We start from the raw sequence: 16,548 nt of genomic DNA on the forward strand, positions 1-16,548 counted from the left end.
TGCTATAAAGGCCGGCCCATACTTGGGGTTACGGATCGATTGATAGTGAAGTCGGCGGGACTCTCCCAGATCGCCCGACCGACGACGATTGCGCATCAGAAGCACCGATGGGGCTCCCTGCGGCCGGAGGTTCTACTCAAAGCAAGCTGTCGCGGGCGGGGCGGGGCGAGGCGAGGCGCACGGTGGCTGTCAAATTTCTGGAGAAAAAAAAAGCGCAGGAACTCGATGGATGAAGAAGATTGTAGGGTTTACGGAGAGGAACAAGCATTTTGGGGACCGACTTGGAGTCTCTTCAGATTGGATTAAAGTAAGCCTCTTTTCGTTTTATGTATGAAAAGAAGTATTTCCTTTATGTGCTAAGAAAGTTTAGGCAAGTCGAAATCATGAGATTTGGCATTGCCTATGCAGTAGGTTGTTGCATGAACGTATAAATGGTGCATGCTTTCTTTATAAATAATTAAATTGCAGAGTAGCTTCCTATTAATCTCAGCATGATATTTACTACATTGTCTCACTCATAAATGTCACTATCATCGCAATTTCAAAAATTTCGATCATATTCTTAAATGAATTGGATGGTAAACCATAGATCACTGAGTAAGACATTTTCCTGTAAGTTTGAGATTTGGAACATGTGGTTATCAATCAAGTCTTTGTCAATTATTAATCCCTCTCGAGGGATGATTGACGTCTATGGACTTCTTTGTCCTCCATTATCTACATTGAAATCAAGCTACTGTTATCATAACGAATGCTTCTTTAGCACACATACGAAATTAAGATTTGATTATGATTGCTATGTAGCAGCTTCCTAAATACGAGTTCAATATCCATTTCTGCTCCAAGTTCACTTGGACTTAAGAGAGTTAGTACAGTGCTAAAGTAGTGTTAGAAATGTGAATGGAAAAAATAGGAAAGAGACTCTTTGTGTATGAGTTTAGTCCCACATTGGAAGTCAACCTCTAGTCGGGAGTATGTACTTTGGAGTTTGCACTTGGACTTTGCTCTCAGAAGTCTGCACTCTGGTTCAGCCAATTCTGCCATCCCAAGCAGCTCTCTTCCTTCTCTTCTTGCAGCTTATCAGCTCAAGTCAACTCAACAGATAAGTCTGATTTGATTTTGTAATTTCAATTTGAATTACTCCTCTATATCTGATAAGATTGTCCAACAATTAGTTGATCTCAAATCTTTTTGAAGCCCATGGGGCTTTGAGAAAAATCATTGTTTATATTTTACTCACCAGTATTTCTAGAATATTGGGCTAACCAGCTAGTAATGGAGCATCTTTACTGTGGAAGATTCTGAATGCCTGCGAATTGTAGGGTAGATGTTTCTCTAACGTTATCTTCACAATGAAGAGAACAGGAGATTAGGACATCAACGGTTACTTTCAGTGTTTAGGTGAGTGCGTGTGCGGCATATGAGAGGCAAAAAGAACAGCACGTAGTTGAATGGCTGAAGAATCTACTGTTTTTCTAGAACAAGGTTTCAATTTTGGCATTTATCTTTATCAGAATTTGTTGAAGGTGAACCGTGTTTATAAGTGTTTTTTTTTTTTTCTGAAACAATTCTACAGAGCATTCAAAACGTTTGGGTTTTTTATTTTATGTTTTGAAATATTTATCTGTGTTTTTTTTTTTTGGCAATTTGAGTAGATGAAATGCTGCTGCACAAGTTATCTGCAAGTGTAGATCCGCCATATCTGATTTTGAACTGATGTTGTGAAGTTGTTGCTTTCAAAGTAATATTTGTATATGCTTTAAATAAACATATTGAAAAATTAAGATAAAGTAAAATAAATGTTGCTAACTTGCTACTGACTCAAAATTGAGACCTAGCAACTGAATTGAAAATTTTCCCAATCACTAAAACAAAGTCATACTTCAATATATCTTTGGTTTATAATATAGTTATTGTTGGCCCTTTCCTGTTTTTCTATCAAACCAAACCAGGATGCCCTCTTGTTCTTTGGTTATCGTGTTTGAATTGAATCAGCCTGCCGTGCCAGATTTTAGCAACAAGGTCATGATTAAGTGTCAGTCATCAAATAAAATGTTAATGAAATATTCTATGATGTCGATGAGGAACCTGGTCTAAACATTGCATATAATTATTTTAAGGGCTAGAATTTCTACTTGAAATTAAATTATGGGCTGTGTCTTGTAGGTGTATATGTGCAAAAAAGAACCAGCTTGCATATATTTTTCTAGTTTCAGTTATAACAAAGATTTGTTGTCTGGAAAGGGTGAAAACTTTCACTTGTGTTGTGTAACCAATTAACTATTAGGATTTTGAAACTCTTTCATCTGTAGATTTTCTGGAGTCGAATGATCCTGTGTCCCCTTTTCTCCTACTGGTAGCACTCTGTATTTTTTTTTAATTTACTTCTTTTCTGAGGGATAGTTTATCCATGGATACACTTGCTTGAAATCAAAGAAGTTCAAAAGGTTGTATTTATAATCAACACGAATACATTCGAATATTAAAAATCTGCCAGAAACCTGATATGTCAAACAATATCTGTGTCACCTAAAACATATCAGGAAAAATTTACAAAGAAAAAAAAGGCAATATTACTTTCTTGCAACCTAAGAGAAGCACAAATACTTATCATGCATGCTGAGGCTTAAGTGGGAACAATAATTTAGGTGTTTGTTTGTAAGGAGTTACTTCACTAGCCCTAGCCTTCCTCTTCTGCAGAAACCGTTGCAGCGACCGCTTCATCGACTGGCCCGGGTTAAGCATCTTCGGCAAGGTTTCGGAAGACGGAGTGGGAGGCAGAGTCGGAACCGTAGACTCCGCCATGGCTTCCTGCTGCCGATCATGTTGGCTAATCAGGTTTTGCTTTCCTATTATTTCTTCCATCTTCTCGGCCATGGATATAATTGCTCTCGCTTGCATCTCTGTGGCGTCACATACAAAAATCCTGCCTTTATATAAGATCGTCATTTGCTTCTTCTGTTCTTGCTGCTGGTGAGCTGGTGAGAATCTCAACCATGATTCCATCCTGCATCATTAGTTTCCAGTCATTATATATATATTTATATATTCAAAATGAAATAAAACAGAGGAACCTGAGAAAACTTTTCTTTACCTGTGGAGTCTCATAGAGTTGGACGTCCAGTTGCTGCCATCGCCGGCGGCGGCCTGACCGCCAACGGAGAGCCGGAGCTCAGGGTCACACCTCTTTTCCATCTTCTCTTCTTGGGTTGAAGGGAGAAGAGAAGGCGACGAATAAATACGCGGATTCGCGAGAAATATTTTGCGGCACGTGGAGAATGCGGTGTTTACTTGGTCACGAAAGCGACGTCGTCTTGGGCACGCGATCCTGTTGGTTTTTAGCAATTGTTCTTTAATCGGATATATATTTTTCCACGTGCAGGAATTGAAATCCTGGGGCGGGGAGGTGGATCCGTACACGATTTGAGTTGCTCCCAATGTTCGGTAAGCGAGAATCCGTTCTGTCAATAATTTATTTGTTCGAGAGATTTATATAATTACAATATAAAAAGTGGGGGAGAAAAACATGTTGCAGGGGTTGCCTCGTGCTTTGTTGCTTTTTTTGAGGCTGGTGGTGGGCGTCTGGAGGTATTTTATCATCTACATTGTCAAATTCTTTTTCATATTCTTCAAACTAGCAACCAAAGTATTGATTTTTTAGAAGTTAAACGAGGTGCATGCCGTAGCCTCCAACTTGTAGACGAGGATAAGTCACGTAATGGTTTGTTTGGCCAAGTCGTTCTGATAGAAATTGATGTAAAAAAAAATAATCGTTTTATTGATGAATCTGAAAAATTAGGTGGTTAGAAAATAAAAAATACAAAGTCTTATATAATGAATTATCAGAAAAATCTAAATTTTAAATTTAAAAGGTAAAAGAGAGTTTATTAGATAAAAAATAAAAGCACGAAGCGGAATGAGTCTTGGTAAATATATCAGTTATTTACATTGAGGAAGGAACAAAAAGTAATGTAATAATGTCAATCTGTAGATGATGACGAGTGAAATGACAATCTATATCAATATGTTTCGTTCTCTCATGAAAAATTATATTGTGCGCAATTTGAATGACACTGATTATTACAATGAAGAGCAGTAAATTTTTGAAGAAAAATTCTCATATCTGCAAGCAACCAACGTAGTCAAACAATCTCACAAGTAGTAGTAGCCGTGACACGATACTCAATTTCTGTGGAGGATCTCGAAATAACATCTTGTTTCTTACTTTTTCAAAAGATAAGAGAATATCCAAGAAAAATATAGAAGCTAGTGGTCGACTTACGATCTGTAAGATCACCTGTCCAATCAGCATCAGAGTATGCACAGAGCTCTAACAAGAAAATAAAGGGAATAAGAGATTTTAAAACTAAGTTCCCCAAAGATACTGAAGAATACAAAGAATATCAGCCTAATGAACTATGGTTGGTGCAATGATAAACTGACTAACCACATGTATAGCATACACAATATTAGGATGAGTAGTGAGATAAATTAAGCTTCCCACAACTGTACGGTAGAGGTTAGGATCTGGCAAAGGAGAACCATCTGATCGAGAGTACCTAGCATTATTCTCAAGGGGAGTATCAACTACCCTATTGTCAGTGAGACGTGTACGCTCAAATAGATCAGTTATATACTTTGACTGAGACAAGAGATAACCTTTAGGTGAAGAGGCGATCTCAATCCCTACAAAAATAGCGCAGTAAACCCAAGTCTTTCATAGCGAAACAACGAGCTAATTCAAACTTCAAAGATTTAATTTCATCAAAATTATCACCAGTAATTATCATATCATCCACATATAAAGATAAAAGTATACGACCTGCACTGCACTTGACAAATAAAGATGAATCATGCTTACTGGCATGAAAACCAAGCGAGGTAACTACCGTGGAAAACTTGGCAAACCAAGCAAGTGGTGCTTGTTTAAGTCCATAGAGAGCTTTGCGAAGCTTGCAAACTTCACCAGATCGGCGAGCAACTCCAAGAGGAGGCACTATATACACTTCTTGAAGATCACCATTCAAGAAAGTATTTTTGATATCTATATCTTCCATTGACGAACAGAGGTAATAGCAATTAACATACGAACAGTTGTCATTTTAGCAATAGGGGTAAAAGTTTCCTCATAATTCATGTCATACTCCTGAAAGTAACCTTTACCAACAAGATGAGCTTTGTACTGTTCGATAGAATCATCAGATTTAGTTTTGATTTTATAGACCCAACGAGAACCAATGACATGTTTCCCTGGTGGCAGAGGTACCAAATCCCAAGTATGAGTATGATGCAGAGCTGTTAATTCCTTGTCTATAGCAATCTGCCAAAGAGGATTACCAACAACTTCTCTATAAGACAAATGCTAAAAAGATGATGAATAGAGGTAACAAAAGAGGCAAAGGAAGTAGAATAACAAGAATAAGTAAAATTAGGTAGTTTAGTAGACTTATGAGGACGTGTAGATCGACGAATATGATTGTCCGCAATCTCTGGAGGTGAAGTAACAGTCGTAGGAGGGGAAGGTGGAGATGGAGGAGATATCTCGAGAATACCAGATTCAATGAAGCCATCATGTGGAAGAGTAGCCGTGGGGGAGGCTTCATCGGTGTCGGTACTGAAGGGATCAATGCAAATAATATCTGCATAAGTCATGCCATGTGATAGAAGAGGTATGGAGAAGAAAGGAATATGCTCAAGAAACATAACATGACAAGAGACATATAATTTTTTACTAACTGGATCAAAACAACGATATCTCTTTTGACCGACACCATAACCAAGGAAGACACACAAAGCAAACTTAGAGGACAACTTATCACACTCAACATGTGGTCGGAGAACAAAATAGGTATAATCAAAAACACGTAAAGAGGAATAATCAGGAGCATAACCATATAGTTTTTGAAAAGGAGACAAACCTAAATTGTGAGAAGTTGGAATCCTATTAATTACATGAGCAGTAAGAATTGCTTCTCCCCAAAAAATACTAGGAACATCTGTAGACAATAAGGATGAATGAGCTATCTCAACAAGATGTCTATGTTTTCTCTCTGCAATCTCATTATGTTCAAGTGTTTTTCGACACGAGGTTTAATGTATAGTACATTATGATGTAAGTAAATGAGAAAAATTATTGGAAGTGTATTCGTCCCTTAAATCATAATGAAAACACTTGATAAATGCTGAATGTTGAGTTTTGATAAGAGCTTTAAAGTTATTGAAAATGATAAAATAATCAGATCTGTGTTTCATAAGATAAACCCAAGTATAGCGAGTGCAATCATCAATAAAAGAAACATAATATCTTGATCCTCCTTTTGTAGTAACAGGAGAAGGCCCCCACACGTCCCCTCGGATGGGTTTAGTGGCTAGCGCATGAGGTGTTGCCACCATGAGGTTTGAGGTTCGAATCTCGGCAAAGCCGAGGTAAATGCCTCCCTTATGTGCTAGTCACTATTCCAAAGGCTAGTAGCCGCCCGTGATTTACCTCCTCCGTGTTGACCTTGAGACGGGTTGGCGGGGGCGCTGGGGGCGAGCGTATTCCCCTTTTGCCACCAGGAGAAGGCCCCCACACATCAGAATGAACAAGATCAAAAGGATTAGGAGAAAAAGATAGATTTTTATTAAAAGGTAATGTAGAAAATTTTGTCAGTTTACAACCACTACAATTTGAAACATCATGATTTTTTAAAGTTCCTAATACTCCAGACGAAGCTAAAAATTATAAACGAGAGGCTGAAACATGACCTAGACGAGTATGCTACAAGTAAAAATCAGAAGAAGAACGACTCAATCGGAAAGATGACAAATCGATACTAGAAGTTGCAACATTTGGTACATGAAGCTTATCCAAGACATAGAGTCCCCTTGCCTACGACCTATCCCAATCACCTTCTGAGATAGCGGGTCCTGCACATAACAATTGAGCGAAGAAAAAGATATTAAATATCCAGACTTAGATAATTGACTAATAGAAACGAGATTAAGTGTAAGACTAGGAATATAATAGACATCAGGAATAGACAAACAAGTTGTAACAATAGAACCAACATATAATAATGACATTGGAGTACCATCAGCCGTCATAACTGATAAAGATAAATTACAAGATAAGGAGATAAAAGATGATAAGTTAGGTGGCATATGATGAGAGACTCTAGAATTTAAGATCCATAAAGAGGAAGATATACCTGATGTACCGGAGGATGACAAATCTATATAAGAATAAGCAGACATGGCAGAGGGCTGTGAAGAAAGGAATTTTTGAAACTGCTCAACCATATAAGGATCTAAAGAGAGGGCAATCACTGCATTACTAGACTGAGATAGTCCATTTGGCGACTGTTGTGGGTGATTACCCGATTTTCATGAAGTATTCTGATGTAGCAATGGTTGTTGTTAAGGTCGTTACTGTTTATATTGCTGTTGCGGTGGTCATTTTTGTTGCTGCGGTAGTTTATTTTTGTTCAACAATAATGGACATTGAGACTTCCAATGTCTTTTTTCTTTGCAATAAGCACACTTATCACTAGAAACCTTCGAAGTCGACCTACTTTGATTATGCGACATAGATTGCTATGGTGCTGTAAAAACAGATATCATAGATGGTGCAACAGTCCTCTTATTAACCTGAGACTTAAGACGAATTTCATAATTTGACAATTCATGTACTAGTTAATCAACGGAAGAGAGAGGACTACGATGTAAAATTGTTCCACGCAATCCTTCAAAGTCATCACGAAGAACCATCAAGAATTGGATTAGACGTTGCTCTTCTCTACGAGTGACATAAGTTGGGAATGCTCGCAATTCTGAGGATTCTGTGAGTACTAACTGGTCACATAATTTCGACATGGCAGAATAAAAATCTTGGATCCCTATATCTTACTGCCGAAGTGCACGTATATATGCTTTTAGTTGATATTATTTGGCAAAATTAGACTGCGTGTATAATTTTACTAGATGATCCCAAACCTCTTTGACTGTCTCGTACTTGGCCAATTAAGCACCAATGGAGTGTGGAACAGAATTGTTGATTTATGTAATAATCTTCGTATTATCGGTCTCCCAAACATCCAACGATTTTACATAATCATCAGCATTAATGTCCGTAGGTTGAACTCGCACTCCTGAAACATATCTCTACATAGATTTTCTTCGTAAATTTTTTTCATGATATATTTCTAATATGAATAATTTTTTTCATCCAATTGGACACTGTCATAAAATTTAAATCTTAAATTAAAAAAAATAAAAAATTAAATTATCCTTAAAAATATAAATAAATAATTCTAATTATATAATCTAATAGTTCTTTCATCAATCAGACAACCAACCCAACGTTTCTCTTCAAAACATTCAAACATGCTTAATTTGGAGCACGACGGATTTCAGTTCCAATGGGCTCAACCAACAGGGCAAGCATCAACCTCTTCAAAGTGTTATTTAAATTGCTTACATGAAAGTCTCCATTAGATGGACAGATGGTCATTGGATGGGATATTATCATGAAGAGATCCGGATGTCAATTCCTTAATGCAAAATATTTGTCAGGTTCTTAGTTTTCCTTATAGGATAGTCACTATTTAAAAATAAAATTATTCTTAATTTATCTCTATAAATAATTGTGGAACCGATCATGGATTGTCTAAAATAAAAGTGTATGTGGGACCGTCTAAGATAGGGGTATTAATACGAGTGAGTCAGATTAATTTTTTTTTTTTATAAAAATCACAATCAAAATTTGACTTGAATCTGAAACTTTGAAATATGAGGTCAATCAATTCTAATTTGATCGGAATAATCTGATTAATCTAAATAAAAAAAATTATTTTATATATATATATATATATATATAATCATCTTAATTTTTAAAATATAATTTAATTTAATTTTAAAAATTTAAATTCAGATCAATCTTGATTAATCTGAATTTCAATTTGAAAATTTTACTCTAAAAATTTTTCAATCCGAATCCAATCAGGATAATTTTTGACACGGATCAGCAAATCATCTTTTGCCATCAAATTGCTTACGCGAAACGTTTTTCCTTTCTCCATTTTTTTGGTCGATAAAAATGCTATCGCCCTCCAAGCGCGTGCCTGAAAATGGTTTCAACTCGAAGAAAAAAATAAAGTTGACTTTGATGTGATTGCAGGTAAACAAATGCTTAGTTCGCCACAAAACATCTCCAACTGGATCCAGAGAAGCAGCCTATGAATCCAAAATACCACACGAATTGCACGTTTTAGCCTTGTGGACCATTGATTGAAGACCATATTTTATTTAATATTTATAAACAAAGATTGATCCACTGTTGAATAAGTTATTTTTACGAGCCATTAAACTCATGGACTGGTTCTACCTATTTTGTTTTATTTTTCTACAATATCAATTAATCAAAAGGCCTCTCGAGATTTAAAAATTGACTGAAAAGAACTTTTCCTCTTTTATTTCCTCTCCCAGCATGCCACACCTCTTGTCTATCCTCTTATCTTTCACTTTGGTATCCATGAAATTATTATTATAGTACTGGCTTTTGAAAAAATATACCACAGCTTAATAATATTATTTTTATTCGGAAGATTTGAATCAGTATTACGAGGGGACAGGTCTGACTCAAATTCTCTAGGCCCGTGATAGTGTTGATTAAGATCCTTTGAGCCTGGTCTGATTCAGATTGGGCCTAATATAGACTTACTTTTTTAGAGATCTTATCACCTTCTAACTGTCATCTAATAATATTTTAATATTTACAGAGAAATCGAAATTTCAAAATCCACGTGATTCAAAATTAGTCTAATCGGATATGTCTTTGGCTAGATTGTGATTATGGTCTCTATAAAATTAAATTTACATTGGGCATTATCCTAATCAGACTAGGTCCGGGCATGATCTAAATCAGACCAGGTTAGTACTGATTTAGATTATTCAGAGAAAAAAATAATGTAATTAAGTATATTTTTTTAAAAAAAGTAGATCCGTTACCTTAACGGTCCTCCTTGTGTCGGTCTCATGGATATGGAGGGAGGTTCATGTAGGTACACAGGGCATAGACGAATGACGGGATAAATCCTAAATCGTCAGTTCCTGAGAATCGACCCCTGACCATTACGTCAGAAATATTATGCGTCCACCGTCTGCACTACACCCTGAGGGCACGTCAAACATTTTTAAACCTTACACGTCTTGTGGTTAATTTTAAATGTTAGGTGGGTCCTTGGGTGATTTCGGATTCCTTATCAATCAATCTCATCGCATAGTTTGCACTAATAAATTAAACAGGAGCTCGATTTATTTTCTTACGAGTTAGAAATATCCCAAAACTCTTGTTTCTCACAATACTTTATCCAAAATCACGCAAGCTGATTTATTAAAATTCGTAAAACACAAACAAGGAATGATCTAGTTGCCTGGTCCACTCGGCCATAAAGCTAAGAACAGTGACATTACGCATTTAATACCTTGTTGTCGTCCTCAATGGTCCAACTCAAAATACAGAAATACCAAACGCGACAAAATGAGTTTTTGTTTTTGTCGCTTTTACACTATAATTAATATTTTATCTCGATTAAATTCTTATTAAATTAACACTCGCAGGGAATATATCCCTGCCCCTGCAACTATGAAACTACTCAAATCACTTGTACACCTCTTCAACAATTCATAACTAGCGCAACATCCGAGGAAACACACTCCGAATATATAAATCTCCATGATAAGTTTGAATTAGTTAACAACAATTTTTAATCTTCGATCTTATCCTTTCTCTGACACCTGTAATCTTAATCCATTCCACTTTTAGAGCAATATGATGAACAGAGGACAGAGGCCAAAACTAATTCCCTGTTTAATTTTTTTTAATGTTTTAGTAGTCTCTGGCGGCGATTAAAGAAGGGAAAAGTCTGCAGTAAAAGCAAGTGAATGGAGACTGGAAATGTCGACAAACAGTAGTTCTTACAGAGTTGACAAGAGATCCTCACCTCACACCACTGGCGTCCACGTCGTTTTCCTCATTCAAGAATCGTCTCCACCACCTCGATTCCCCGTTGCTGTTACTCGTAGAGCAACTTCAATGGTGGCACTGCTCGGCCATTGACAGTGGTAGTGTGAAACATCTCATCGACAAGTTGAGTCTGTAGGACCATCGTCGTCTTTCCCATTAGCTAGTGGTTAGTGCATTACACTGAAGCCCCAATTCCTCTATAAGGAAAGAGGGAAAAAAAGAAGAAGAGGAAAGCAACCAGAGGACTTGATGGAAGAACTAAAACTGAATTGTTTTGATTAAGGCAGGGCAGGGCAGAACAGAACAGAGCAGAGACATCCATAATGCAGAATATTTACATAACTACGATTCGTCCACAATGGGTTGCATGAATCCATAATGAAGAGGGAGAATCTAACACCCAGTGAACAGCAGAGAGAGAGAGAGAGAGAAGGGGAAAGCTATAGAGATCCTACAGCCTCAAGGATAGGTCGAGTTCCGTCCGGTCTCCGGCGGCGGAGAAGTCCGCCGCTGGTCGTTCATGCGGAGGGCGGGAGCCCCTCTGCCAATTAAGGAGATCGATTGTCTCATAACCGCTGGCGGCGGGGTCTCCGGCTGCGCACATTGCTCGGCCGTTGCTCACGGTGGCGAGCAGGGGGTGGTCGTTGGAGAACCGAGGGGCTCTGCGGGAGCAGCTCGAGAACTCCGACTGCCCGCCGTAGGTGCAGTCGCCGGGAGGGATGTTCCTGCACGCGTGGGCGAGCAGGGGCGAGCTCAGGTACGGAGGATTAATGGTGGCGGAGGCAGCGGCCGTGGCCGGCGCGAGGTAGAGGTAGGAGCTCCATCCGATGCTCCTCTCCTTCTTGTGGGCGTTCTGGTGGCCGCCGAGGGCCTGCGACTTGAGGAACTTCTTTTTGCAGAAGAGGCACGGGAAGAGCTTCACGTCCTTGGTATCTAACGCGCCGGCGAGGGAAAGATCCAAGTCCGGCTGCGGCGGCGGCGGCGGCGGCGGCGGCGGCGGCGGCGGAGCAGGAGAATCCATATATCCCAAAGAGGGTGGACTTGTGCAAGCCTGCCTAGGCAAAATTAGGATATGTACCACCACATATATGAAAAGACTAGTGGCGACAGAGAGCATACCTTCTTCTTCCTCCTAATCACTGCGCCACAAAAGGTGAAGGATTAGAGCAACATCTTCCACCACGCAACTCACAGAATCACAGAATCTCTACATGGATTTGCAAGTTGCAACCAACAGCAAGGCACAGTGGCACAACTTGTCTCCCTACTTATAGGAAATCCAAATTGAGGAATAAGCCTTCGATTTTTGCCTGGTCAGCTGACTTCCTTGGGTTGGATTCAACCCGGGCATTTCACCTTCTTGTAGTGAAGTTGCAAGGGAAAGCTAACGCAGCAGCCATTCTGACGGCTGACACTGTAGAACCTGCTCCTATCGCCTTCAAGCGCAACCCAACACAAAATCCCAGCTCAGATTGCCGCACATGCAGTTTTTACTCGAACCCATAACCAATAGGAGCACACGACAAAATCCATGCATGCTCACGTCCAAGAGAATATTAGTTTTTTTTTTCTTTTATCTGGTCATATGCTCTCCGAGTTTCAGTTAGGATCCTATGTGCAAATATCTCAGCTGAGTGACGGTCTGAAGTCTGACTGCACAAATCACTCCTAACAAATAAACTGATGTTTTGTTTATGCTGTGCACCCTTTAGTCACTTCTGTTCTTGCACTTTTCAGTTTATACTGAGCAAAAGTTTGATTAAACCGAATAAATTAATTAAATCGATTGAATTTAAAAATTCGGTTCGTTTTATTTGAAAATATGATTTTTTTTCCTCCAAAAAATTGATTAATTTGATTAATTCAGTTCGGGTTCGATTTTGAATTTTTATTATTCGGTTAAATCGAATTGACCGAATAGATCGAATTTTTAAATCAAATCGATTTTTTACCACATAAATTTTAAATCGGATCAAATTTTTATTAAGGCACTTCAAATTTTTTAAAAAAATCGGGTTATATGGTTTATTCGGTTCGATTTTATTAAAAATTCGATTCGATTCGATTTAGTTTTTATAAAAAATTGATTCGATCCAATTTTAACTAAATACACACCCTTACTTCAGTCTGCCTAAATGTAGTAAGAATTTTTTGGTAAGGGAAAAGGAAAAAGAAAAAACTTTTCCAACGTAGTAACTGCCAGAGGGTTCTTGAACCTTCAGGAAGTTTGGACTATTCAAAGAGGATGCCCAGACAGCTAGCTGGGTGTGAGATGGTCACTGCTGCCAAAGTTAATTAAGGAGAAGCCAACAAAAATTAAAGCCTTCTGGTTCGAATGCAACTGCGTTGGATTGGATCCATGGGCGTCGTCAAAAAATTGATAGTGAAACGAAAACTGCAGGTGGTCAGTTAATAATTAATATTCTTGACCATGGGCATTGGGCAGGCATCGTCCAAGAATTGATGGTTCTGATATAAGAAAACAGAAATTAGCAAGCAAAGACTCAACGCCATTCTTGAAGCAAAGACTTAATGCATTGCTAGAAAACAAGATGAAGCGGATCGAGTTAAATAGGGGTGGTGGGTCTTTAACTTTGATCAACACGTAAGATATATCAACTACCGAATCGATTGGACGCTCGTTGCTCATCTCCTTTCAATCCCGCCGACCTGACACTCTTGCTCATCTCTTCTTGGCTATGCCAATCTGACGCTCTTGTTCATCTCCTCTGATCCAACTATCTTAGCTGGTCAATAGCACGTGGGATAACACGTAGACTGACATAATACGTGAGACAACACATGAGTCATCATAGTACGTGAAACAGTATGATATGATCCCACACGATTTTCTAACCGGATGTGAACGACATAACTCTCTAACATGATGATGTGACACTTTTCATATTAGGGTATGATGTCCCATCAATTAAGATAAGAGATATTATTTTATTCCTTCAACAGTGCTATAAAAAAGAGTCCGCTCCCACGGGTAAAAATATACACACGAAAGACATCCACAATTTGGATGTCAAAGTAGTCGAGTTAGAGCCTTCCATCTTGACCTCCATTCTAATCCTTTTGTGAGCTTTGTAAGCATCAAGAGAGTTTAGTCTCTTCCTACGCTCGGTAACTTTAGAAGAGCTCAATGACTCATCCGTCGACGGTCTCAAACAGGAACACAATGTATGAACCAAAAATAAGAATTGTTAATCTTGGATGCGAGGATTAGAGTTGGCAACATAATCTATGAAATTGATAAAGAATATAATAATGTATAGAAACAATCTTATATATCAAGATCCAAAGCAACTGGCCAAAACGCATTACTTTTTGAGTCAGGACTTGTATAATATTCACAGCTAATGCATCTTTTCTTTTATGTTTAGCCAGTTACTTGTTGTCATTGTCTAGTCCCAAGAGCTCTCAGTTGTCTGGCTAAGTGAAAGGCAGTGCTTGCTAATTTGCACCCTAATCCATCTGCAATGCAATTAAACTGACAAGGCCACATGACATGCTGTTAGTTGTCTGAAAACAAACAAACAAATAATAAAAAGAAAGTAAATACAATTTATGTGTGATCTCTGCCGAACAGGTAGTGTATGGGGATTGGGGGCACCCAAATAGTTGCATTTCACAGTGGATCAGTAGAACTGTAGAAGGGATGTGGAATTCAAGCAAAGTCATGGCTCATTTGAAGATCACCAAGACTACGTCTCAATAATGGTTTTGAATAGTTGTCTCGACATAAGTAAATTCCATGGCCCGAGAATAAAGTAACAGTGACAAAAAAAAAAGATAAATAGAAATTGTGTTGGGAAAAAGACAGATGGTTTCATTTAATAATCATTCATGCCACTGACGACTTGTTGGTCAATTAATTGTTGCTACGAGATCACTAGAGAGAGTTCTGATCTCTTTCCATATTTCATGGCTTGGCGTCCATTGATGGGGCTCGAACAGAAATTAAATAGAGTTGGTTCATATCAATGAAGCCCTTGCACAGATGCATCATGTGGAAAAGAGCCATCAGACTATCTGCAAATCGAGCATACTCCTTCTCATTTACAAGATCGAACTTTGATCTTATGGTGTGATGTGGTCAGACCTCCTGTTCTGCCGTACCATTTAAATATAGCTCCCACGAGTAGAGCTCCTTTTGTTCTACACTCAGGCTGGCCTCTCATAGCAATCCATCATCTTTGAGCAAGCCTCCGTGTTGGTTTTACGTACCTCTAATGGCGGAGCCAAGTATTAACTTACCCGAGCGATAGCTTAGGGACATGTTCATATTATGCATTTTGAATTTTCAAATGGAAAGAAAGAACTTTTAGTCCAGGGCCACATTCGGATGACATTTTTAACCTAGACGGGCTACCAGTCTTGACTCATCCGTTTTTTATCCTTCCGATACTTAAGTCAGTAAAAGACAGAAAATAGAATTTGCTTTATCTAAGGAAAGGACTTATGCTGGAAATAAAAGTGTTCTTTGCTGAGGAAACTGTAGCAAACTGTGAAAGTAGATGCCTTCCCTTGAGAAAAGGTTTTTTGGTGGAGAAAGGAGGAAGAAGAATAATAGTGGAGCTGGTCAACTATTGGGTTTGCTAGAGAATACTCACAGAATTTGAATTTGGGAGAAAGTAAGGAGGAGAGAATCATTCTCTTGGTGAACTTCCTTTGCCTTATATTGAGCTAAAGCTTTCTCCCCCCGACTTGCCATGCCTTGATGACCAACTTGCATGTTTGCTGCTGTCAACACTCTGCATAGGAGAAGTACGATGATTGACCTCTCTTCTCTGAGATAACTTCTAACAAGTTTGACAAATATCCATGAGGGTACCTGGATCTCTCCTAATAGTACCACGCTTCCTGTTTTCCCTTCTGTTGGTTCCAGTGCGGTCGATAAGAGGAGGATGAATTATCTGAAATAAAACTTTAACCTTTCTCGATCTTTCTATTTTAGCAAATACACACTTAATTAAATAAACTAAAATGTATAAAAAGGAAATACAAGACAACCAGATTTTCTTAGTTTGCAATCAAAAGATTGCTAGTCCAAGGCAAAGAGAGCTCACTAAGATATCCTTCTACGAGCAAATCCTCGAAGGTGAAGAAGCCTTATACACTAGTTGAAGAACAGAAAAAAAGTGCAGAATATGGAAATCAAAGTACAAAAAGCGTGTTATTCGATCAGGAGAACAAGCTCTCCTTATATAGTCCTTTAGTCAGATTTGATCGTTGGTTAACGTGACATCTCCGGGCGCTTGGAGTGGGTTTGGGCGCCCCCAGCGGTGCACTCTATCTTCTGCGCAACGACTCTTCAATGATTTTAGGATAAAATTTTATCCTCGTCCGAATGCTTGGACCGATCCGGGCGTTTAGAGTGTTGTTGATGTGGACATTCAACGTTATCCATAGCAACGTTTATGAAGAGGTGCCTGTGCTGACCCAAAGTCTTTAGGGCACCCGGATCTTATCCAAACGCCTATAGTCCAGGTGCTTGGATTTGGTTCAGGCACATGGACAAGTCAACATATAGTTGA

The 16,548-nt window shown here is 38.5% G+C and overlaps 2 protein-coding genes and 1 long non-coding RNA gene across 5 annotated transcripts; 1 reads left to right on the top strand and 2 right to left on the bottom strand.

Moving 5' to 3' along the window:
• The first annotated feature begins 15 nt into the window (after positions 1-15).
• LOC122030123 lies at positions 16-9,290 on the top strand. 2 transcript variants are annotated; one of them, XR_006125315.1, is made up of 4 exons: positions 16-307; positions 2,701-3,444; positions 3,536-3,588; positions 9,158-9,290. It is a non-coding gene; the product is annotated as an uncharacterized LOC122030123 (long non-coding RNA). The 2 variants fall into 2 exon arrangements; XR_006125314.1 differs by lacking the exon at positions 9,158-9,290 and adding an exon at positions 8,328-8,621.
• Positions 2,425-3,223, bottom strand: LOC122030122 (protein TIFY 5A-like). Its single transcript, XM_042589276.1, has 2 exons — positions 3,095-3,223; positions 2,425-3,007 (listed from the first exon to the last, which is right to left on the bottom strand). The coding sequence occupies exons 1-2, from the start codon at positions 3,193-3,195 to the stop codon at positions 2,611-2,613; spliced, it is 498 nt and encodes a 165-aa protein (XP_042445210.1). The 5' UTR covers positions 3,196-3,223; the 3' UTR covers positions 2,425-2,610.
• Positions 9,291-11,251: 1,961 nt separating the features above from the next.
• LOC122029720 lies at positions 11,252-12,476 on the bottom strand. Of its 2 annotated transcripts, none has more exons than XM_042588830.1 (2): positions 12,125-12,476; positions 11,252-12,060 (listed from the first exon to the last, which is right to left on the bottom strand). In XM_042588830.1, exon 2 carries the CDS (start codon positions 12,024-12,026, stop codon positions 11,457-11,459), a length of 570 nt encoding a protein of 189 aa, XP_042444764.1. In that variant the 5' UTR covers positions 12,027-12,060; positions 12,125-12,476; the 3' UTR covers positions 11,252-11,456. The 2 variants fall into 2 exon arrangements, with proteins under 2 accessions (XP_042444764.1, XP_042444763.1); XM_042588829.1 differs by having other exon boundaries at positions 11,252-12,056; positions 12,125-12,472.
• Between the last annotated feature and the right edge of the window lie 4,072 nt (positions 12,477-16,548).

The sequence above is a fragment of the Zingiber officinale genome, chromosome 10B, assembly GCF_018446385.1.
Source record: "Zingiber officinale cultivar Zhangliang chromosome 10B, Zo_v1.1, whole genome shotgun sequence".
Taxonomy (NCBI): domain Eukaryota; kingdom Viridiplantae; phylum Streptophyta; class Magnoliopsida; order Zingiberales; family Zingiberaceae; genus Zingiber; species Zingiber officinale.